The sequence below is a fragment of the Carlito syrichta genome, unplaced genomic scaffold (genome assembly GCF_000164805.1).
Source record: "Carlito syrichta isolate Samal-C Ts95f unplaced genomic scaffold, Tarsius_syrichta-2.0.1 Scaffold288283, whole genome shotgun sequence".
NCBI classification, from domain to species: domain Eukaryota; kingdom Metazoa; phylum Chordata; class Mammalia; order Primates; family Tarsiidae; genus Carlito; species Carlito syrichta.
Genome location: NW_007232379.1, coordinates 1 through 24,045, shown reverse-complemented (window position 1 = coordinate 24,045; position 24,045 = coordinate 1). Strand labels below are relative to the sequence as shown.

Here is a 24,045-nt window from a genome sequence, read left to right as displayed (position 1 = left end):
ATAAATTTCATCTCTATCTCAGATTATAACCAGAGATTTACTAGGTATAACTATAGCCCTAATACAAAAGGTATAACTTCTAGAAACACACACACACTCAAGCACACACAGGAATATACTTATGATCTTGGAATAAGTAAAAAAGAATTAAGTAGGAAACAGGAAAGCACATGCCAAAAAGAAAAAAAATTAATAAATTAGACTTCAAATGTATCAAGCAAGTAGTAAGCCACAGAGGAGGAGAAGATACTAGCAATACATATAAGACAAAGAACTCATCAAGAATACAAACAGAACTCTTACAAATCAATCAAGACAAATAAACTAATTTTAAAATGGGGAAAAGATATAAGCAGGCACTTTACAAAAGAGAATATTTAAATGGCTGATAAGAATATTAAAGTATGCTTAACCTCAGTAGACAACAATACAAGGGGTTGGCGAGGACATGGAGGAACTAGAACACTTACAAACTGCTGGTAAGAATGTAAATTGGTTCAACACTTTTGCAAAACTATTTAGCAGCATCTACTAAAATGAAACGTGTAGCCTATGATTTAGCCATTCTACTGCCAGGTATAAGCACAAAAGAAATGAGTCATTTGTATACATAACCCTGAATTGTACCCCACATCTTTAAAATTTAAAAAAAAAAAAAGTCAATACATCCAACAGAAGACATATAAAGATTTCGTAGCAGTTTCATTCATGTAGCCAAAAACTGCAAACAATACAAATGCCCATCAAAGGAAAACAGTTTATTATATTTATACTATGAAACACTGCATACCTTGTAAAATAAAAAATTACAAAAACATAAATATACACAGCAACATGGATGAATCTCAGAAATTATGAAAAGAAGCCAGACACATACAGTAAACACTGCATGATTAAAGAACAGGCAAATGATCTATGGTAATAGAGTCAGAAAGACGGTTACCTCTGTTGGAGTAACTAATGACTATGAATCAACTGAGAAGGAGCCCCATGGAATTATCTGGGATGATGGAACCATATCTTGGTCCATGGGTACATAGATACATAAATATGCAAAAATTCACCAAGCTATAATACTTGAGATCTTAAACAGTATATACTTTATGGTATGCAAGTTATACCTTAATTTAAAAAAAGAAAAAAGATAACAAAATTATTCTCCATAAAGATATCTCTCACAGATTTTGAATAAAAGAGGATACTCAAATTAAAGGCAAAAATTCTATTTTGTTCACTATTACATACTTAATGCTGAATACAGTGCCTGGTACATAGTAGACAGTCCATAGGTTTTATTTTTGTTTTTTTAGTTAGAATATTACAACTTTTAATCTATTTTTTCCAATTTTTTTTACTGTGGTAGAATATACATAACATAAAATTTATTATCTTAACCATTTTTAAGTGTAGTTAAAAACATGGCATTTAAATACATTCATATAGCTGTGCAACCATCACCACCATCCATCTCTATAACTCTTTTCATCTTATAAAACTGAAACTCTATATCCATTAAACAACTCCCCTTCATTGCCACCCTTCCCCCTGTCCCTGGTAACCACCATTCTACTTTCTGTCTCTGTGATTTTGACTACTCTAAGTAATTTACTTAAGTGGAACCAAACAGTATTTGTCCTTTTATGACTGGCTTATTTTATTCAGTTAATGTCCTAAAGATCCATCCATGTAGTAGCTTATGTCAAATTTCTTTCCTTTTTAAGGCTAATATTCAGTCCATATTTATTTCTGAATGAATAAATTTACTATCACAGTAGTTTACACAAATTCTAAAAATCTGCCTCTTCTTTTCAAATATACAGAAAATTCCAAAAACTATAAAATATAAGACATAGGAAAGCTAACAGGGGGGTGAAATAATTACATTCAAGAATATGGCTCACCTTCGTTAGATCAAGATTCCCCAAAACTGAAGTGCCATGAGGACAAATGTCAGACAGTGAGCAACCAATCTTCATGATATCCTTATTTCTACTGATACTCTAGAAAGAACAGATACAGTACAAGACTCAGTAAAATATTATTTAATGGTGTTTTATACACTTGGGGGTTCTACTAAGTATGATAATTAAAAGATTTTAGAGTGTTAGAAATTAAATCAGATTCTATGTCAGCATTTTTTCATAATTCAAATGAGTTATTTATAAGAAATAAGACTAGGCAATAGAAAAAGTTTACTTCCCAATGAGTTCAAATTACTTGGAATTCAAACAAAATACCAAATATTATTAAGTCACATGGAGAGGACTTCTTAACAGAGTGCTTGATTCCAGGGGCAGGACTAAGAAATGAGAGAAGACCCTGGAACATCTGATGGTGCCAGAAAGTAAAGAAATACTTTTTTAAAAGGGGGGGGTGCATGCTTAAAGACAAGTAGCCAACCTGCGTTCTTTGGCAAATATTGTCCTAATAGCCAAAGCTGAATAACTTAAACAACAAATAATGATAGCATTGGATTATAACACACAATAAATTTTCATGAGTCTATACTAATATAATTACTGAGTCTATATTAATATCAATTATTTAATTACCAAATGACAGAGAAGAGACAGATCTTCCTTAGGGAAGAATTTCAATTAACAAATGTAGAAGGAATGTGGGAAACAGATAATCATCATTAGGCAAGCACTATAGTAATAAATGATAAAATTCATAAATGAAAAGTTACGGAGAAACTGGATTAGACAAGTCTCAATGTGTCTGCTCCTAAAACATGTATTAGTTACAAAAGAGAATATAGCAACTTTACAGTGAATAAACTCAGAAACTGCCACCTTACCCAAGTGAATCAAGGTTAACATCATCAATAATAAGGTATATCACACTATGAAACCCCAATATGATGTACTGAGAGGGATACAATATTACTTCTGTGGTATTCCTGACAATCTGTTTATGAGAAATTCTCAAACAAACCCAAATTAAGGGATACTCTATAAAATAACTGACCAGCACTAATCAAATACAAGGAAAAACAAGAAAAATTTGAGAAGCCATCAAAGGTCAAGAGACTAAACATACACAACTAAACACAATGTGGGATTGGATTGTGGATTGGATCCTGGAACAGAAAAGAGACCAAAAAAAAAAAAACTGGTAAAATTTGAAAACGGGGCTATAGTTTAGTTAATGGCATTGAAACCATGTTAATCCCCTGGCTTTGACAATTGTACTATGGTTATATAACATGTAGGCATAAAGAAAAGCTGGGTGAGGAGTTTACAGAGGTATGTTCTAGCCTTTGCGCTAATTTTTCAACTTTCCTGTAAGTTTAATTTTTCAAAATATGCATATATATTCTAAAGAAATACCAACAAAATATTCAGTAGCATTAGAAAGAACATGATTATATGTGAGGACAGAAAAGTTCTGAAAGAGCAGTTCGAAGGACATCATGATGAATATCAATGTCTCTGTACAGAAAAAACTGGACCCGAATGTAAACTGACCCCCAGAAACATTGGAAGGAGCGTGCATGAATAAATCCCTGGAAACAACATTCTATAGTTCAGAATATATTAAAATACCCACTAAATTATACCCTGTCACTATATGCAAGGTCCTTCCCTTTTTTTTTTTTTTGAGTTGGAGTCTCACTCTGTTGCCCAGACTGGAATGCAGTAGTAGCACACTCCCAGCCACTGTAGCCTCGACCCGCTGGGCTCCGGCGACCTTTCCACCTCAGCCTTCCAAGTAGCTGGAACTACAGGCATGCACCACCATGCCTGGCTAATTTTTTGATTTACTGTAGAGATGCGGTCTTGCCAAGTTGCCCAGGCAGGTCTCGAACCCACGGGCTCAGGCAATCCACTCACCTCAGGCTCCCAAAGCATGGGAGATTACAGGCTGAGCCACAGAGCCTGGCTGCAAGGTCCTTCTTTCAAAGAAAGAAGTAGGTGAGTCAAATACTTCAGATTCCTTCAGTTGCCACTCCTCCAAGTGGGCACATCAATAACTGAAATGTTCTAAGCAGCTTACAGGGCAGAAACCCATAGTGGCAGAAAAACAGAATATATGTGAGCAGATTTCCACCCTGACCTGCCTCCACATATTTCTAAATCTCTGTTTATTCTTATGCCTACATCCTACCTTAACTGCAACCAAATTTTACAACTTGCTTCTTGAAATGATCAATACATTCACTTGTATACCATTAGTAGTTTTAATTTTTTATCTTTTCATGCATTAAAGGCATACTTCCTAACTTTTTGAAATGTGTCAAAATTTCTACAGGGGCCTCAACTTAATATTTTAAATCAAAGGTTGGCAAATTATAGTCAACTGTTTGATAAATCAGGTTTACTGGATCACAGCTACGTACATTTATCCACATATTGTCTATGGCTGATTTTGTACTACGAGGACAGTCGGCAGAGCTGGCAGAGTTGAATAGTTGCAACAGAGACTGAATGGCCTACAAATTATAAAGTATTTACTACATGATCCTTTATAAAAAAAATTTGCTGACTGTTGGCTTATAGTTCCAAATTCAATCAACTTCTTCACAAAATCAACTGAAATCAAAGTCTAGAGTTGTACTAACTAATACAAAAGTCAATACCCACTTGAAACATGGCTAGTCTGATTTGAGATATGCTGTAAGTCTAATACACAAACTGAATTTCAGAGACTTGATACAAAAAATATAAACTAACCTGTTCATATTTTTATGCTAATTATATTTGAAATATTTTTAATATATTGAGTTAAGTAAATATATGTGTTAAAATTAATTTCACTTGTTTATTTATTTTCTTCAGTGTGACTGCTAAAAATATATTTAAATTACTTATGTGGCTCACATATTTTTACTGGACAGCACTGGTCTAGAAAATAGTCTTAAAGTGAATAAAGAATGCGCCTGTATAACGAGCTTAAACATTATAATTTATCATCCAACCTGACACTTAAGAGTGAAACAGGTGCCATTAATACAGAGACAACAGGCACAGAACTGGAACTTGTAAGCACCATTTAGAGAATATGCATAAGTAGAAACAAAGTTGCCAAGAATATGTGCATAAACAGGACCACAAATTCACAAGTTTTCTATCACACCAATCTTCTACAATGTTTGCTATATACAGTCATGCACCACATCACAATGTTTTGCTTAATGATGGACCACATATACTCACAATATTTCCTAGTGATGTTATAGTGATAGTATCGTAGCATATTGCATCACTCACTTGTTTATAGTTACACTGTGTTAACAAACCTACTGTGCTGCCAGTCATATAAAAGTATAGCACATGCAATTATGCACAGTACATAATATTTGTTAATGAAAATAAACAACTATGTTACTGGTATATGCATTTTATTGTTAGTGTACTCCTCTGACATTTTTTTTAAGTTAACCGTACAACAGTCTTAAGCAAGTCCTTTGGAAGGTATTCCAGATGAGGGCATTGTTATCACAGAAAATGACAGCTCCATACATGTTACTGACCCTGAAGACCTCCCAGTGGGACAAGACATGAAGGTGGAAACAATGATATTATTGATAATTCTGACCTAGATAGACTTGGGTTAATGGGTGTTTGTATCTTAGTTTTTAACAAAAAAGTTTTAAAAGTTTTTTTAAAAAGCTCAATTTTTTAAATAGAAAAAAGCTTACAGAATAAGGACAGCTGGGCATGGTGGCTCATGCCTGCAATTCCAGCACTTTGTGAGGCCGAGGCAGGAGAATTGGTCCAGAGTTCGAGACCTAGGCAACACAGAGAAAGCTTGTCTCTACAAAAAAAAAAAAGTAGCCAGGCATGGTGCCATGCACCTGTAGCCCCAGCTACTCAGGAAGTTGAAGCAGGAGGTCAAGGTTGCAGTGAGTCATGATCGTGCTACTGCACTCCAGCCTGGGCAACAGAGTGAGATTCCAACTCAAACATATATATATATATATTTCGGTACAGCAATACGATATATTTTAAGCTATGTTATTGCAGGCTGGGCACAATAGCTCACACCTATAATCCCAGCACTTTGAGAGACTGAGGTGGGATCACTTGAGGCCAGGAGATCAATATCAGCCTGGGCAACATAGCAAGATCTTGTCTCTACAAAAAAAAAAAAGATAGAAAGAAAGAAAAAAATTTCTAAGCTATGTTATTACAGACAAGTCAAAAAGTTACTCTCTCTATACACACACACACATACGTGTGTGTGTGTGTGTATGTGTATATATATGGGGGGGCAAGGCTCAGTGGCTCATGCCTGTGATCCCAGCACTTTGGAGGCTATGACAGGAGGACTGCTTCAGCCAAAAATCAGCCTAGGCAACATGGCAAGACCTTATCTCTACAAAAAAAATCAAAGCATAAGATGGGCATGGTGGCACATGCCTGTAGTCCCAATTACTTGGAAGGCTGAGGGGGAAGGATCACCTGAGCCCAGAAGATCAAGGCTACAGTGAGCCATGATCATGCCACTATGCTCCAGCCTGGGCAACAAAGTGAGACTCCCAACTCAAAAAAAAAAATTTTTTTAAACAATTAAGTTTATAAAGTAAAAAAAGTTACAGTAAGGTTAGTTTATTATTTTAAAAATGTGTAAGTGTACAGTGCTTATAAAGTCTACAGTAGTGTGTAGCCATGTCCTGGGCCTTCACATTCATTCACTCACCAATCACTCACTGACTTACCCAGAGCAATCTGGAGTCCAGCAAGCTCCATTCATGGTCCCTATACAGGTGTGTCATTTTTAATCTTTTACACCACACTCTTACTGTACTGTTTTTATGTTTATGTATGTTTAGATACACAGATACCATTGTGTTACAACTGCCTACAGTATTAAGTATAAGTACATGTTATCCAGGTTTGTAACCTAGGAGCAAGAGACTAACACATAGCCTAGGTGTGTAGTAGTTTATACCACCTAGGTTTAAGTTAAGTGCAATCTGTGATACTCACACAATGACAAAATCGCCTAACAATGCATTTCTCAGACTATATCCCCACTGTTAAGCAAACAGTACTATGTATTTAAGAACTCTGGTTAATCACATTATTCTAGAACTTTCTTCTAATAAATTCTATTTCACACATTACTAATTCACTCCACTCCCACAAAATGGAGTTCCCATGCAAATGTAATTCCCTTCTTTCCCGTAACATGTATACTTCATGTCAAAAAGTAGTAGGTAATTGTAATTTTATGCATTAGAGAGATTAATCATCTTAAATTCCGGAACACAAGCACTTTGGTGCTTTACTTTGTATTTAAAACTGAGTAAACTTATCTGACTTGCAGTCTTCCAATGAAAATTAGAAATGCTTCATTAGTGTTTCTAATTTTATAAGGAGAATATCATATCTCAAATTCAAACTTAAGCTGTTAGAAAAAAAAATGACAGGTTTTAAAACTTATCTTTCAAGAAACAATCTTATAAGAGACCAGTAGATGGGGCTATAACTTCACAAATACAACAGACTCTCGAACTTCAGTGATTTATGCACCCTAGAATGTTGGCATTAAATTTAGTGTAATTCTGAAATCACAATCTTGTCAATTTTCTTAAAAAAAAAAAAAAAAAAAGAGGCTCAGTCTGTAATCCCAGCACTTTGGGAGGCCAAGGTGAGTGGACTGCCTGAGCCCACAAGTTCGGGACCAGCCCAGGCAACTTGGCGGGATCTCGTCTCTACAATTAAAATAGCTGGGCGTGGTAGCACACTTCTGTAGTTCCGGCTACTTGGAAGGTTGTGGCAGAAGGATCACCAGAGCCCAGCAGGTCGCCACTGGGGTGGACGTGAGCGTGCCAATGCACTCCATCCTGGGCGACAGAGTGAGACTCCAACTCAAAAAAAAAACCAAAACTTGGCGTATTATATGCATACTACTCTTACCTCAGGTAAAGTCCCAGCTGTAGCCATGTGTCTTCTAGGAATGCCTTGAGCTAAATTATTCAATAAAAAGTAGGTAGGCATTGAAAATGATAAATATATTTATTCCTAGGCTTTTCTTTTTTGTTGTTGTTGGGGAGGAAATAAGTTGGGAGAGGGGAGAAAAGGAAATTAACCAGACTGCTATTTACCTGGGCCCAAAATGTTACAGCATCTTCTATGTGACTCCCAACCACGTCTTCAACTAAAAGCAAATCACAATGCAAAGAAAATTAGAACTAAATCAATATCACCTAGCTCTAACACCCCAAAATAATTTTTAGTGTCAGTACCTTTATTGTAATGTACATCTTCATCCATTTGGACAATTCCTGAAAAACTAAAACAATTCAGTACCTTGAATTAGGTTATAATAATTTATCTATTTACAATGAATAAAGACTAAGTCTCATAATGTTTAAATTCTTACAAGTATGTTTTGTACTAAATGAAGTTATCAAAATTCAAACTCTATACTTAAAACAACCTTAAATGTATTTTCTTCAATAGTTAACTCTTCCATTTTGAGTATACAGTAATAAATGCAATTTCATCACATACACTCTCTACTCTTAAAATTATCTCTTTATGGAACTAACCCAAACTGTTAAAAACGTGAAAAGAGAGAAAAAAAAGAAAGAGAAAAAAGAAAAAAAATTGTCTCTTTAGCCAAATATTTACACCGAAGTGTGACACATGTACATTTTGGTCACTTACATAAATCAATACTTTGGAACAATGTGCATAGTCTTTTAAAAAAGTAATGTCCTCCTAAAACAAGAGTAGGACTTTCACAACGTAAACAAAGAGAAACCACAATAGAACAGATGCTTCAGACTGATAATCAATTTTACTTAAAGGGCACAGTCGTTATTTTTGAAGATACCCTGGGATTAAAGAGTGCAAAACAAACCGAATTTTGCCTGTTACTTTAAAAATAATTTTCATTATGTCATATTATACTTTACCAACAGCAAAATATTTCTAAAAAAATGTCTGTTTTATAATTTTATCCTCAGTGCACTAGATTATTGCACTTTCTATTCATAAATATTGAAGAAAATTAAAACAGTTTTTAAAGGGCTATAAAAGTTATCTCAGAACACTACTAAAGTGTCAAATGCTGTCTCAACTATGAAAAGGGAAAAGTTAATTCTTCACAGAAAAAAAGCCTCATAAAATTTTAAAACTTGTTTTATTTTTGTTACAGCTTTTTTCAAATTTTCAAAAAGTGCCAACAAAATGTTTTCAAAATAGGGCTTCTTTAATACCAGTCCAAAAGTCGTTTTTAAAATCAACTGACCAAAAAACGTGCAAAACCAAGCTGGACTCTGTTTAGATAGATTACATATTTCTCTGGAAGCTTTAAAGTCTGAAACTTAGTGAAAATGAAAATGTTCACTTTGGCATCCCGCCACACACTTCAAGAAGCTAATATTTTTAGAACAGTTTCAAAATCTTATTTTAAAACGACCACGAAGAACTGATGCTGTAGCCACTGTCTGCAGCCCTGGATCATCAACTGGATGTCCGTATTTCCACTGGAGAGAGGAGAACTTGAAGGAAGTGGGTACAACACGCTGCTCGACACATGTTTTGGGAGGGATTTTGAAGTCTGAATCGCACAGAATTTGCGGGAAGGGGGGACCCAAACTGCCCCCTGGAGCAGCCTGCGCATCCTGGTCCTCACCAAGGTCACTTGGGGTTATCTGCAAACAGGTTTCACCTGCCTGCACCGCCCTCAAAAGTTGGGGTACCTGGCGCCACTCGGCAGGGGGGTGAGGGGGTGGCTCAAGACGGCGGAAGACCAGGAAATGGGCCTCGTCCCGGCCTTCGAGACCCAAACGCAACCAGCGGCAAAAACACAGCCCTTGAAGCGGCCGCCATCGCACCTACCACAAGGCCTCAGGACGACCTCACACCTGCCGCCGCAGACGCCCTAGATCAGCGACCTCAGCCCTCGGCTCGCCAAGGCTTCTGGCCCTCCGCCCACCAACGTCGCGCACGCGCGTACAAGCTTACCCCCCCACATGCTTCGCCCACGCGGGGCCCACACTGCGCCTGCGCACGTTCTGCAGCGCGGGCATCCGAGTTTGGCGGGAAGTGACAGACGAATCACGTGGCTGCTCAGGTCGGTAGAGACCCCGCCACGGAGATTACCGACACTCTCAGAAGAGCAGCGCACTAAGGCTGCCCAGGGAGGGATTTATAGGCCCCGGGGCGGGGGGAGAGTTTCCCTGTACCTGCGAGCTAATGGCCGGTTACATTCGCAAGGCTTCAAGCAATGACATAGATGGTGACGAATCATCCTTCCTAATTTGTTGATACGGATCTGAATAGCAAAAACACCCACATTAGAAGAATCTCAACTTGCTGTTTACACGATGCAAAGGAGAAAATGACCTTGGAAAATGAAAACGTGTTTTTCAGATTTAGTAGCTTTCCAAGGATTTCTCAACCCCTTCTTAGCATCCACAGCTCTCTCTAGCGTTGCAGCTTTTTTCACGTCATTAAAAGGAAAACATTTCATGTCTTTTGGCTAAACTATAACCCGACTGCTTCCGGTTCTATGCAGTTGTTACAGTTGTGGCAAATTTTGAACAACTGACAATTATCTCCAAGTAATTGCTAACAGCTTGATTGAGATATAATTAACACAATAAACTGCAGATATCAAAAATGCACAATGTTTTTATTTTATTTATTTTAGAGTTGTGGGGTACAAGTGAGGGTTTGCATGCAGGTGAAGTTTGGACTTCTAGCTGGTCCTCTCTCCCCTTGGTAGCAGACCAGGTACCCTGTTGTGTTTGTATATGCCTACCTTCCTCCAATCTCCTTCCCTCCCCTATCAGAGGCCAGCATCTGCCAATTCCACTCTTGTGCTAGAGAGACTCGTTTTCAGGGCCCACATATGAATGAGAACATGCAATAATCAGTTGTTTCTGTGATAGTTCATTTAGTATGATGGTCTCCAACTGCATCCAAGTTGTGAAGGCCATGATTTTGTTCTTCTTTATGGCTGCATAGTATTCCATTGTGTATATGTACCACATTTTCTTTATCCAGTCCACTTTCAATGGGCATCTGAATTGGTACCATGTTTTTGCTATTGTGAATAGTGCTGCATTAAACATGCATGTGCTTGTGTCTTCTTGGTAGAGCGATTTATGTTCCTCCAGGTATATTCCCAGGAGAGGAATCACTGGGTCATATGGGAGCTTAATTTCTAGTTCTTTTAGAAATCACTACACTGCTTTCCACAGAGGATGAACTACCTTATGTTCCCACCAACAGTGTAAAAGTGTTCCCTTTTCTCTGCAGTGGTACCAGCACCTGTTGTTTTTTGAGTTTTTAATGATAGCCATCCTTACTGGTATTAGGTGGTATCTCACTGAAATTTTGATTTGCATTTCTCTGATGATTAGTCAGGCTGAGCATCTTTTTCATGTTTGTTGGCTACTTGTATGTCTTCCCTTGAGAAGTGTCTGTTCACGTCCTTTGCCCACTTTAAAAGTGTACAATTTGTTGAGAGTAAACATATATTAACTGTAGAAATCACCTCTATAATCAGGCTTTCCCATCACCCCCAAAAGTTTCTTCATGCCCATTTATGATACCTGGCTACTCCCGCCTACCTTTGTGCTGTTACATTAGTTTGCATTTTGTAGATTTTGATATTAATAGAATTATACAATATGAATACTTGAATATTTCTGTCAAATAACAAATTATTTTGAGAATCCATTTTTTCCTGAGCATCAATAATTCATTGGGTTTTATTGCTGTTACTGTTCCATTGCATGACTACAACATTGTTTTTGGGGGGGAAGGGGTTGTTTTGTTTTTTGAGTTGGAATCTCACTCTTGTCACCCAGGCTGGAATGCAGGGCACACTCACAGTCACCGCAGCCTCTACCTGCTGGCTTTAGGCGATCCTTCTGCCTCAACCTTCCAAGTAGCTGGAACTACAGGTGCACACCACCATACCCGGCAAGTTTTTTGTGATGTATTGTAGAGACAAGGTGTCACCAAGTTGCCCAGGTTGGTCTCGAACCCCCAGGCTCTGGCAATCCTCTCGCCTCAGCCTCCCAAAGTGCAGGGATTACAGGCTGAGCTACTGCACCCAGCTTGTGTTGCTTTTTTGAGTTTCTGAAAAAATTCTCCTAAAATCAAGGGATCCTTCCACTTCGGCCTTCCAAGTAATTAGAACTACAGGCCAAGCCACCATGCTCAGCTAATTTGTGTGTGTGTGTGTGTGTGTGTGTGTGTGTGTGTGTGTGTGTGTGTGTGTTGAGGAGGTTGCACTATGTTGCACAGACTGGTCTTGAACTCCTGGCCTCAATCAATCCTCCTGCCTTACCCAAAATGCTGGGACTACAAGCATGAGCCACCACTCCCTGCTACCTTTTGATAGACATTTGGATTGTTTCCAGTTTGGGATTTTTCAGGTAAAGCTGCTATCATGTGCAAGTCTTTGTATGGACATATGTATTCATATTTCTTGGGTTAATACCTAGGAGTGGAGTAGCTAGGTCATAGAATTGTGTGTGTGTTTAAGAAATTGTTTTACAAAGTAGTTGACTATTTTATAGTCCTACTGGCAGTGTTTAAGAGTTCTAATTGCTCCATAGCCTCCCTATCACTTAAAATTGTCAGTGTTTCTAAGCTTCGATATTTATATATAGTTGTGTCTCTTTGTAGTTTCAATTCGAATTTATTTCTATATTATGTAAAATGTTGAGTGTCTTTTCCTACGTTTATTTTCCATTCATATACCTTTCCAGGTGAAGTGTCTGTTCAGAATCTTTCACATTTTCTAACTGGATTGTTTTCTTATTGTTGGGTTTTGATGGTTCTTTATATACTATGAATACAATTCATACTCATTTGCAAATATTTTCTCCCAGTCTATAGCAGTCGTAAAAAAGAATGTCTCTAAAAAGAATGTTTCAAAGAGCAAGAGTTATTAATTTTGATGAAGTCCAATTTATCAGTTTTATATTATGAATCACACTTTTGTGTTGTATCTATGAAATTTCTGCCTAACCTAGTTCACAGAGGCTTTCTTCTATATTTTGTTTTAAAAGTTTTACATGTTTATGCTTTACATTTAAATCATAATCCTTTTTGAGTTAATCTTTTATAAGATGTGAAACATAAATCAAAGTTCTTTATTTTTGAAGATGGATATTCAATTTTTCTGGCATCATTTATTGAAAGCACTATCATTTCTCTAGTGAATTGTCTTTGCACCATTGTCAAAGATCACTTGGTCATGTATATGAAAGTCTATTTCTGGATTTTCTGTTCTGTTACATTGATCTGTTTTCTTTAGAATAATACTATACTGTCTTGATTACTGTAGTTTTTATAGTAAGTCTTGAAGACAGAGACTGTTGCTTTAATTTTTGTATGTTGGTCATATTTACTGCATTCATGAAAATTTACTTATTATTTTTAGTGATAGTTTTTAAAATAGATTTAACAGAATTATCTACATAGATGATCATGTCATCTGCAAATAAAGACTGTCTTACTTTCTCTTTTCCAATCTGGATGTCTTTTATTTCTTTTTATCTTGTCTTTTTTCTTTAATTTTTTTCAAGATGTGGGGTACAATTCAGGTTAGGTATACAAATGTTCATTATGTTTTTATCTTTTTTTATCTTGTCTTTTGCCATGGCTAGATCCTTCGGTATAATATTGGGGGGATAGTTGTTATTTTTGTTTTATTTTCATTTTGAGTCAGAGTCTCACTCTGTCGCCCAGACTAGAGTGCAGTGGTAAGATCGTGGCTCACTGCAACCTCTAAATTCAGGGCTCAAGCAGTGTTCCCGCCTCAGTGCTTGAGTAACTGGGACTATAGGTATGCACTACCATGCCCAGTGAATTTTTTTACATTTTTTGTAGAGACGAGTTCTCACTATGTTGCCTAGGCTGCTCTCAAACTCCTGGGCTCAACCAATTCTCCAACTTCGGCCTCCCAAAGTGTTGGGATTGCAGGCATGAGCCACTATGCCCATCCTCAGTATAATATTAAATAGAAAGGCTAAAGGTAGACAACTCTTGCCATGCTCCTGATCCTAGGAGGAAAGCATTTTCCTTTCACCAAGTATGGCATTAGCTGTGGGACTTTAGTAGGAACCCTTTAACAAATTGAAGAACTTACTTTCTATCCCTAGTTTACTGAGAGTTTTTATCATGAGTGTGTTTTAAATGTTGCAAATACTTATTTTACATTCTATTGAGATGATCATGTGGTTCTTTTTTAGTTTGTGAATATGATGAATCACACTGATTAATTTTAAAATGTTAAACCCACCCTACATTTCTTGGATAAAACCCATTTGACCATGACATATTGTCCTTTTTATATATTCTTATATTCAAGTTGCAAAAACTTTTAAGAATTTTTGCATCTATATTCAAGAGGGACATTCGTCTGAAATTTTCCCTTCTTGTAATGTCTTTGTCTAGTTTTGCTGTCAGTGTAATGCTGGTCACACAGAATAAGTTATAAAGCATTCCCAACTTCAATTTTCTGGAATTTCTTTGTTCCTTTAATGTTTGGTAAAATTCACAGCACAGCCATCTGGGCCTAGAATTTCCTTTGTGGTGGGGAGCTTAATTACAAATTCCATTTCTTTAATAGAAATGAGTTATCTGTTTATTGTTGAGTGAGTTTGACAGTTTGTTTTTTAAACATTGCATTTTCCTGATGCTTCAACATCCATCCCCCCAAACAGGCTGTAAGCTCCTTGTCCAACTGACCGGGTATACCAGTGTAATAAAGCTAGTTCTTGCCATAAGTTCCCCTTCTTGCTCTCCCTTGACTGTGACCTAGTAACTTTCAAAAGTACCTCTGAAATCTCCTAACACCTTCTGCTTGTGTTTTCTGCTCTGATTCCCAGTGAAGGTGCTTTCCCACAGGTTCCCACTCCCTCAGCTCCCCACCTGCTTAGGCATTTGCACACTCCCTTGGAGTTCGCTCCTCCCGTATGGCTCCCTGCACAGCACGCCATGCCTCCTTTTTCTGGAACTTGTGAGTTATCCTTTAATTTCAAATGCCTCCCTGTAATTTCCATGACCGTATTGGAATGATCCTTAAAGATTCCAGAAGGAGTATGTACTTCCATGTTTACAAATGCAGTGTTTTTCAAGGTATTTGTCCATTTCATCTACGTTATCAAAATAATTGACATACAGTTATTTATAACATTCCCTAGTATCCTTTTTACATCTGTAGGATCTGTATTGATGTCACCACTCCAATTCCTCATATAGGCAATTTGTATCTCTTATCTCTCTCACTAATTAGTCAGCCTAGAGTATTAGTCAGCCTAGAGTTTTATCAATTTTATTGGTCTTGTCAAAACCCAGCTTTTGGTTTTACTGATTTTCTCTATTGCCTTTCTGTTTTCTATTTCAATTTATGTTCTGGTCTTTATTAGTTTCCTTTTTTTCTCATTTATTTTAGTTTTCATTTACTCTTCTCTTTCTAGTTCCTTAAGCTAAAGGCTGAGAGGTCACTGATTTGAGATCTTTCTTCTTTACTGATATAGGCATTTGGTGCTATAACTTTCTCTCTAAGTACTCCCTTAGCTGCACCCACAAATATTACCATGTTGTGTTTTCAATTGTCATTCAATTAAAAAGTACTTTTATTTCCTCTTTCAAGTAGTCAGGGATATGCTTTATGATATGAACCATCTGAGAGGTATTGGGAATTTATGTCTACATGACCCATTGGTCAAGGAAGGTCCCTAGGTCATTAATTTTGTCCTGCAGCATCTAAGGTGCCCTGGGCAAGATGCAGGAACTATCAGTGTAGACCCAAGGGTTCTATCAGCTTCGAAGTGTACCTATCGCCAGGCTCGGTGGCTCAGCCTGTAATCCCGCGCCTTTGGGAGGCTGAGGTGAGTGGATTGCCTGAGCCCACGGGTTCGAGACCCACCTGGGCAGCGAGACACATCTCTACAATAAATCAAAAAATCAGCCGGGCGTGGTAGCGCATGCTACCAAGTAATTCCGGATACTTGGAAAGCTGAGGGGGAAGGATCGCCGGAGTCCAGCAGGTCGAGGCTGCGGTGGCCGGGAGCGGCCACTGCACTCCAGTCTGGGCGACAGAGTGAGACTCCAACTCAAAAAAAAAAAACAGAAAACAAAGTGTACCTATCCCAGGTATTTATACTTAGAGACTACAGACATAAACAGAGTGGGACCAGGCCCATTTTACCCACTATGAGATGGACTTTGGCCAGGACTCCATTTATCACTGGGCTTCCATAAAACCTGACTTGCTAACCATTGAACCCAATGGTCTTTTTGTCCTTTGGGATTCATGTGAGCTTAGACACTGTATCCAACAGTCCTTTGTTGAAAAAGTTGAGTATTCCTCTTTATCCACTGCATAGTTAGTGGTAAATAATGGTACATGACTGCTCCTTTAAGGAAAGGTTAAGGGATATTTATCAAACATATCAAGGATCCTTTCTCAAGGGCATCTAAGCTCCCCTTTCCATCATGGGCCTCCACTACCTTAGATCTGAAAACTGAGTAAGAAACTGTGGTTTTTTTCCATTCCCACAATTATATCAGCCTTCTCCTTGACAGTTCTCAAATTTTTTTGAGGGGTGGGGGCAAGCAGTTATACAAGTCAAATAACATCCTGATCAGCCTTCTATCTTGCCCCTCGTAACATCATGAACTTTACTTATTCACAAATCCATGCCAAAGCGTCCAATAAGTTCATTATGTCCATTGAGCTTCTGACAATTAAGTTCCACAACTTGACCCTCAACATTTCTGCATCCCACCATCTATCTACACTGATACTGCAGAGCCCTGTATCATGACAGCACCATCATCAATCATAGCACCTGTAAAGGTCAACCACTGCCAAGCTTCTCAAAGTTTCCAGTATACTCTTCACTGTTACATTTCTTGTTGCCTTAGTTATGAGTATCATCTGGAACTTCCCTGGGAAAAGTCAGGTGGTAGCTTCCCCAGTTTCATGCAACAAATCCATTCTTAATTCCCACTTCCCTGAGCTTTCTGAACCATTCCTCAATACTATGCCAAAAAAACCTCTACCATACCCACCATATCTTCCATATGCCATCCTTGCAGTGTGTCAGGACCAACTCCAGACATCTTTGCCAGGAAACTAATGTGTCCTGAATGAGTGCACCCATGTCACTCTCCCCCATTAAGGCTTCTATTCCACCCCCAACCCTTGATACAATACCTTCAAGATCTACTCCCAGACATGTTTCTGGAGCTCCTGCCAATAAATTTTACCCAGAGTCTAGTTTATTCAGAGTGAAACTTATCCTCCTAGAGAAAGGACTGCACTTCCCAATTTTGGGTATGCTGAGATTTGATCCTAGTTATTACTTTGGACTCAGTGAGAGGTAGCAAGGATGGGTCTTGAGGACAAGTGTCACACTGTGATACAGCTGCCTCAGATAAAGCCTTTGCAGGAGCTCAAGACAAGGCCAGTCTATTCTCTAGAAACTTGGAGGGCACTTCTTGTGCCAGCTCACAAGTTCAAGGAACCCTGAGGGTTCAACGGTGCTCCAGTCCACCATCACAAATGTCCCCATCCCAGGAGTTAGGGTTCTATTCTTTTCCTGTCAGCATGCTTTGTTGGAGACTACTGAGGCTGTGCATTCAGTCTCCTCTGTGACCTTTCCACCTTTACTATTAGATTTGGACTTGATTTTCTGCACAGTCTGCCCTGCATCTGTGGGAAATGAGAGTTGCCTTAAAGAATGCTACAGGAGGACTCTGGCTTACACTGCATGCCTTAAGTGGCTAACATAAGCCTATGCCATTTTCTAAGATTTCTAAAGCACATAATAGCTAACCATCACCTAAATCTTTATAATTCCCAGGCATCTCATTCCACTCTAATGGCACACCCACTACATAACCTAACACTCCCTCTTCCACCTGCACCTCATCCAAATCCACTGCAGTAACTGATCCAGTCACAGAATCCTATCCTGATTGCTCACTTTCAAAGGTAAAGCTGTTCCTGGTACCAACCACCTCAGCCTGAGTTTACTCCCTGCCCAAAAACAAAGCCTAAGACAAATGTTCTCATACAGGTCATCTATTTGGAAAGTGATCCGAGGGAGCCAGAGCAAGGGATGGGGGAGTGGAGACGGGCCAAAGAGAAAGCTACATAAGGACATACAACTGAATTGGCCACTGCTATGGGTGACTAGTGCTCAATGCCATGGGATTTTCTGAGGAAGTTCTGAAACACAATTCAGCAGACGGAAGGGAGAGTATTTATCTACTGGGTCCCACCTCCCATTATTCAAGTGGGGCCCTAAGGTACGTCTTTGGGCTGCACATATAGGATACAATGGGGGTCCAGTGGGCATCCCAAGCCACATGTTAGAGGATCCCCTGAGGAAGGAAGCAGGAGAGCCATGACATGGGCCCAAGCCAAGGTACTATCAAATGGCTTTCATGTAAAACTGTCAGAAGCTAGCTTGGGAGTGTTTCACAGAAGTACTGGCATAAGAAATGGAGCCTCCCGCGCCTTTGGGAGGCAGAGGTGAGTGGACTGCCTACAATAAATCAAAAAATTAGCCGGGCGTAGTAGTGCGCACCTGTAGTTCCAGCTACTTGGAAGGCTGAGGCGGAAGGATCACCGGAGCCCAGCAGGTCGAAGCTGCAGTGGCCGGGAGCGGCCACTGCACTCCAGTCTGGGTGACAGAGTGAGACTCCAACTCCAAAAAAAAAAAAAAAAGAAAGAAATGGAGCCAAGAGGATTTGAAGTGGCATAAAAGAGGTGTCCAAAACAGTTACAGACCATGGGTAGTTAACAGTACAACTTAAAACTTAGAAATCAGTAGATAGCACTAGAAAATGGTTGTATCATTTTAAAAGTTTTTTATTTAAAAACATAAATAAATATTACAAAGTTTGAAAAAATAAAAAATAATTGATTTTAACTTACTATTTTGGATGAAAAGGTGACTCATGTTTGTTCAAAACTTTGAATAGCTTGCAATTTTAAAAAATATCCTAGCTGGGCTCAGTGGCTCAGCCTATAATCCTAGCACTTTGGGAGCCCAAGGTGAGGGGATTGCCTTAGCCCACAGGTTCAAGAAGTGCCCAGGCAACTTGGTGAGACCTCATCTCTACAATAAGTCAAAAATTAGCCAGGCGTGATAGCTGTAGTCTATAGCCGGCTACTTGGAAGGCTGAGGTGGAAGGATCGCTGTAGCCTAGCAGGTTGACGCTGAGGTGGCAGTGAGCATGACACTGCCCTCCAGCCTGGGCAATGGAGTGACACTCCAACTCAAAAAAAAAAAATCATGAAAAAGTTAAATTATGACATACTAAAAATATTTACTGCACTTTCAGGTTTTTGAGTCATATAAAAATAACCTTATTTGTTAGGAGAGAAAAAAAGTATATACAAAGTAGTAAATCATAAATTTTGAAGGCATTTTACTTATTCAAATAAATTAAGGAAACAATCAAAAGAAATTCATACAGTAAAAAGTAAATAGTGTGTGAAATAATAAACTGTATTATTACATTTAAATAAACATGAAAAAGACACATTTGGCTGACGGCTTTAATTCTCCAACAGTCTTCATGAAGGTTTTGTCGTTGATGGCAAAGGAGCTTTTCCTTTCTTCTTAGCAGCCCTTTCCAATTTTATCTGTAAATTTAAAATATTTATTGATATAATAATTTGTAAATCATTCTAAAGAAAAAAAGGTTGGACAAACCTCATTTGGATTCATGTCTTATTTATCCACAGCCATTCCACAGTTATTAAGCTGCTAAATATTAAAGTCAAAATACGACAAAGGAACATAATTGCATATTTTAAATGGTTTGGTTTTTAACTTTACAGAAGCATTTTAATAACACATAAATGAATACTGCTTTAGAGAAAATAATAAATTAAAATCAAAAGTTGAAAAAGTTTAAATGCCTAACCTGACACCCAGTCTACACACATTCTCTACAGAGTTCCAGAATACATTTTATCCAGCTGGGTCATCTCTGGAACATGGACCGCTTTAAAGATGTTTTCCCGCAACTCCATTTTCTACTTCCCACAGTTACTTTCCTGAAGGTCTTTCCCCCTGCCATTAAGGCTGAAGCAAAAAAGAAGCACAAATACCCTGAGAAGTGGCCTTCTGACTTTTTAGACAGGTACAGACCTTTTCCGTGGGATTAAAGACCCTGGAGAACACAAAGTCCACCTGCCTCTCACCACGTCTCACACTCACACACCCCAATTTCCAGAGGTGGCATCACTGCCTTGCACCCGCAAGAGAAGGGGAGAGGAAATAGGGGTATGGTAGATGGAGGCCAGGACTCCAACCTTCTGAAGTGACAGAAATTACAGCAAGAAATCAGAAGAGACCTGGTAAAGCCAATCTACTGAATCCTGTAAAACTGCAGGAAGGTAATAAAAATTCCCATAATAAAATCAAATTAACCTCATCTCTGTCTCTTCCCCATCCTTTCTTCCTTCTCTCTCCTCTTTGAGTTTTTTGGGAACCTCATTCAGAAACCATATACTCATATCATTCTTGCACACACTCAGAAAAATACAAGTACTAATAATGCATCTGGTACATGTCAGTTCACAAGAAGTCACTTAGGTTTAAGCTTTTTTGTAGTTTCGGGTTTTGTTTTGTTCTGAGACAAGGTTTCACTCTGTCATCCAGGCTGGAGTGCAGTGGCACAATCCTGGCTCTCTACAGCCTCGACTGGCCTCAAATGACCCTCTTGTCTCAGCCTTCCGAATAGCTGGGACTCTACAGGTTTACGCCACCAAGCCTGGCTAATTTTTGTTTTGTTTTTTTTTGTACAGACATGGTCTCCCTATATTGCCTAGGCTGGCTTCAAATTCTTGGACTCAAGCAATCCTACTGCATCAACCTCCCAAGTAGATGGGACTACAGGTGCACACCATCACACTTAACTAATTTTTTGATTTTTTTTATAGAGACAAGGTCTCACTATGTTGCCTAGGCTGGTCTCAGATTCCTGAACTCAAGCAATACTCTCGCCTAGGTCTCCCAAACTGCTGGGATTACAGGCATGAGTCACTGTACCCAGTCTTACTTTTCCATAAATATTTACTGAAAATTTACTGAGTACAAGGTACTGTACTAAGTACTAGGGAAAATACAAGGATGAATAAAATACTATGTTTATCTCCATGGCTTTTACACTCTGGTGGAAAACTGATAAAAATGACCATTACTTAAAACTGTGAACACATCAAGACTACAGTTGTTAAGCCCTGGAAATTGTTAAAATATGTTTATGTTTACTGTTTTGTTTCTTAAAGGATGCAGGGTAATGTCAGTTTGAGCCTGGATATTCCTAAAAGCTTCTAAGAAAAAATATATATTAAGAGTTCAGAATACGTATAATTTACAAATCTGCTATTGATGTTTATCACTGACCAATCTGTGTATTTAACCAATTTTTTTTTTTTTTTTTTGAGTTGGAGTCTCACTCGGTTACCCAGACTGGAGTGCAGTGGCCGCTCACAGCCACCACAGTCTCACCTGCTGGGCTCTGGCGATCCTTCTGCCTCAGCCTTCCGAGTAGGCATGCGCTACCATGCCCGGCTGATTTTTTGATTTATTGTAGAGATGAGGTCTCGCTGCCCAGGCGGGTCTCGAACCCGCGGGCTCAGGCAATCCACTCACCTCAGCCTCCCAAAGGCGCGGGATTACAGGCTAAGCCACCGAGCCCGGCTTAACCAATGTTTATGACCTTCATAAATCATCCAGTGTATTAAATATACTATGAATTAGTCCTATTTGTCTGAATTATTCTAAATAAGTCTCAAGGCCTAACGTCAGCTACAAGCAAGGACTTTATAAATTATTTCCCACACCTTCAGCATGTTCCACATTTGATATATAATCATTTTACAGTGTTTTGTTACAAGTAAATATTTAATGCAAGTAGATTTCCTCAAAAACTTACCCTTTCCTGGTATTGTCTTTCAAAGAAAGCCATGTCATCCTCTTCAGGTCTCCTTAAGGAAGAAACTTGACTACTTGTAGCTACTAACAAGGAAAAAAAAGTCTAAGTAATATATTTATATCATCACATATTCCCATGAAATAAAAAACAGAAAGAAGAGTTTCTTCCTACTAGGTGACAATGCTTTATTTTTCAAACCAGAAATGGCCTAAATGGATCATTAATCCTACCACCTTGTTCTTTTATAAAAAGAATGGCATCGGTGAAAAGGGAACACTTCTACACTGTTGCCAGGAGTGTAAACTAGTATAGCCTCTGCAGAAAACAGTGTGGCGATTACTAAAAGATTTAAAAATCGACCTCCCATAAAACCCGGCAATCCCCCTACGGAAATACACCCAGGGGAACTCAAATCACCTATGAAAAAGATAACCACACATGTATGTTTATTGCAGCAATATTCACAACAGCAACAACATGGAACCAATCATGCTGCCCATCGAAACAGGACTTGATTTTTTAAATGTGGTACATATACATGATGGAGTATTATGCAGCCATAAAGAAGGACAAAACTATGAACTTTTCAGCAACTTGGATGGACTTAGAGTCTATAACACTGAGTGATCAATACATACAGAAACAAAAAACCTAGTATCACATGTTCTCACTCATAAGCAGAACTTGAACAACTATCGTACAACTGTAAGAAAGGGATCGGCAGTAGTGGGAAACTGTCAGGGGAGGGGGAAGGCACACCTCATCAACAAGGGTACCTGCATAATGAACATTTGTATACCTAACACTGAATTGTACCCCACATATTTAAAATAAAAAATTTAAAAATAAAAAGAATGGCATTACAGTACAAAAGTCATTTTCACTGGCACACATTTGTGAAATATTCAACAGTTCATACTAAATGACTTCACACAGCTATTCTACATAAGAGTACATTTAGTTTTGTGGCTCATGCCTATAATCCCAACACTTCGGGAGATTGAGGCAAAAGGACTGCCTGAGTCCAGGAGTTCAAGACCAGCCTGGGTAGCATGGCAAGACTTTATCTCTATAATAAACAAACAGATAAATAGCCGGGCATGGCACATGCCTGTAGTCCCAGCTACTTGGGAGGAAGAATCTCCTGAGCCCAGGAAGTCCAGACTACAGTAGCTGTGATCGTGCCACTGCACTCTAATCTAGGCAACAGAGTGAGACTCTGACTAAAAATAAATAAGAATACACTCAATTTGCCCAACCACTTTTTACATTTTATAACTAGAACTCCATGTTATCCTTTATGAGATATGCACACACTTAATGACTGAGGCTTTGTATAGGCAACCATAGTGATATTACCAGCTTCAAAATTTTTCAAAACTACAATATTTTAGCCATTTTTCATAGTATTTACTTTGTAAAGCAGATCAAGCACTAATGTATGTGCTGGAAGGAATTTAAAATTGCTTCAGTAGGAAAAATCTGGTTTTCTTGGTGAGCATCCCAAGAGTATAATTTCTTGGGAAAGTTCCCCTTCACTGCAAGTGAATGTCTTCATTGGGTTCTTTCATTTCCAAAACAGAGCATCAACCTGAATACCTGTTCATCTAGATCCTAAAGCATATGAATGCATTTACCTTCAATCAGTAACATAAAAACAAGTAACTATACACAATCACCACAGAGTACAACCATGCCCTGCTATCTTTAATAAACGCCTTACGAGAAAAATAAAATAAAGAAGGCTGCTTAGAATGTGTGCTATCTAGTCATTCCTCTGGAAACTGTGGGTCTATCCCTGGGTCATGTTGGACCATTTGACCTAAACCTCTTACAGACTTACCTTCATTGAGTGTGCCACTGCACACTCACGGCCACCCCAGCGTCAACCTGCTGGGCTCCGGGAATCCTTCCACTTCAGCCTTCCAAGTAGATGGAACTGCAGGCACGTGCTACCACGGCCAGCTAATTTTTTTTTTTTTTTTTTTGGCATTTGAAAGGAAGTTTATTCAGTTCAATTCAACAAACATTTCTTTTTTTTTTTTTAATAATTAATCAGTATTTTTATTATAGTTTTGTGGGGTACAGTTAAGGGTTAGGTGTACAATTACGTTTCATTCAGACACCCTGTTGATAAGAGGTGTTTTCG

The 24,045-nt window shown here is 38.4% G+C and overlaps 1 protein-coding gene and 1 long non-coding RNA gene across 2 annotated transcripts in view; both read right to left on the bottom strand.

The window, feature by feature from the left end:
• Positions 1-9,842, bottom strand: part of STK31 (serine/threonine kinase 31) — a 130,213-nt gene extending 120,371 nt beyond the window's left edge. The window contains exons 1-4 of the mRNA XM_008053560.2: positions 9,820-9,842; positions 8,198-8,244; positions 8,057-8,109; positions 1,902-2,000 (exon numbers count right to left, since the gene is read on the bottom strand). Coding sequence (XP_008051751.1) covers positions 1,902-2,000; positions 8,057-8,109; positions 8,198-8,225 — 180 coding nt within the window. The 5' untranslated portion in view covers positions 8,226-8,244; positions 9,820-9,842. The remainder of the gene's footprint in view (positions 1-1,901; positions 2,001-8,056; positions 8,110-8,197; positions 8,245-9,819) is intronic.
• Positions 9,843-19,359: 9,517 nt separating this feature from the next.
• On the bottom strand, positions 19,360-21,977 carry LOC103255589. The gene is made up of 2 exons (XR_504024.1): positions 21,897-21,977; positions 19,360-19,593 (listed from the first exon to the last, which is right to left on the bottom strand). It is a non-coding gene; the product is annotated as an uncharacterized LOC103255589 (long non-coding RNA).
• Between the last annotated feature and the right edge of the window lie 2,068 nt (positions 21,978-24,045).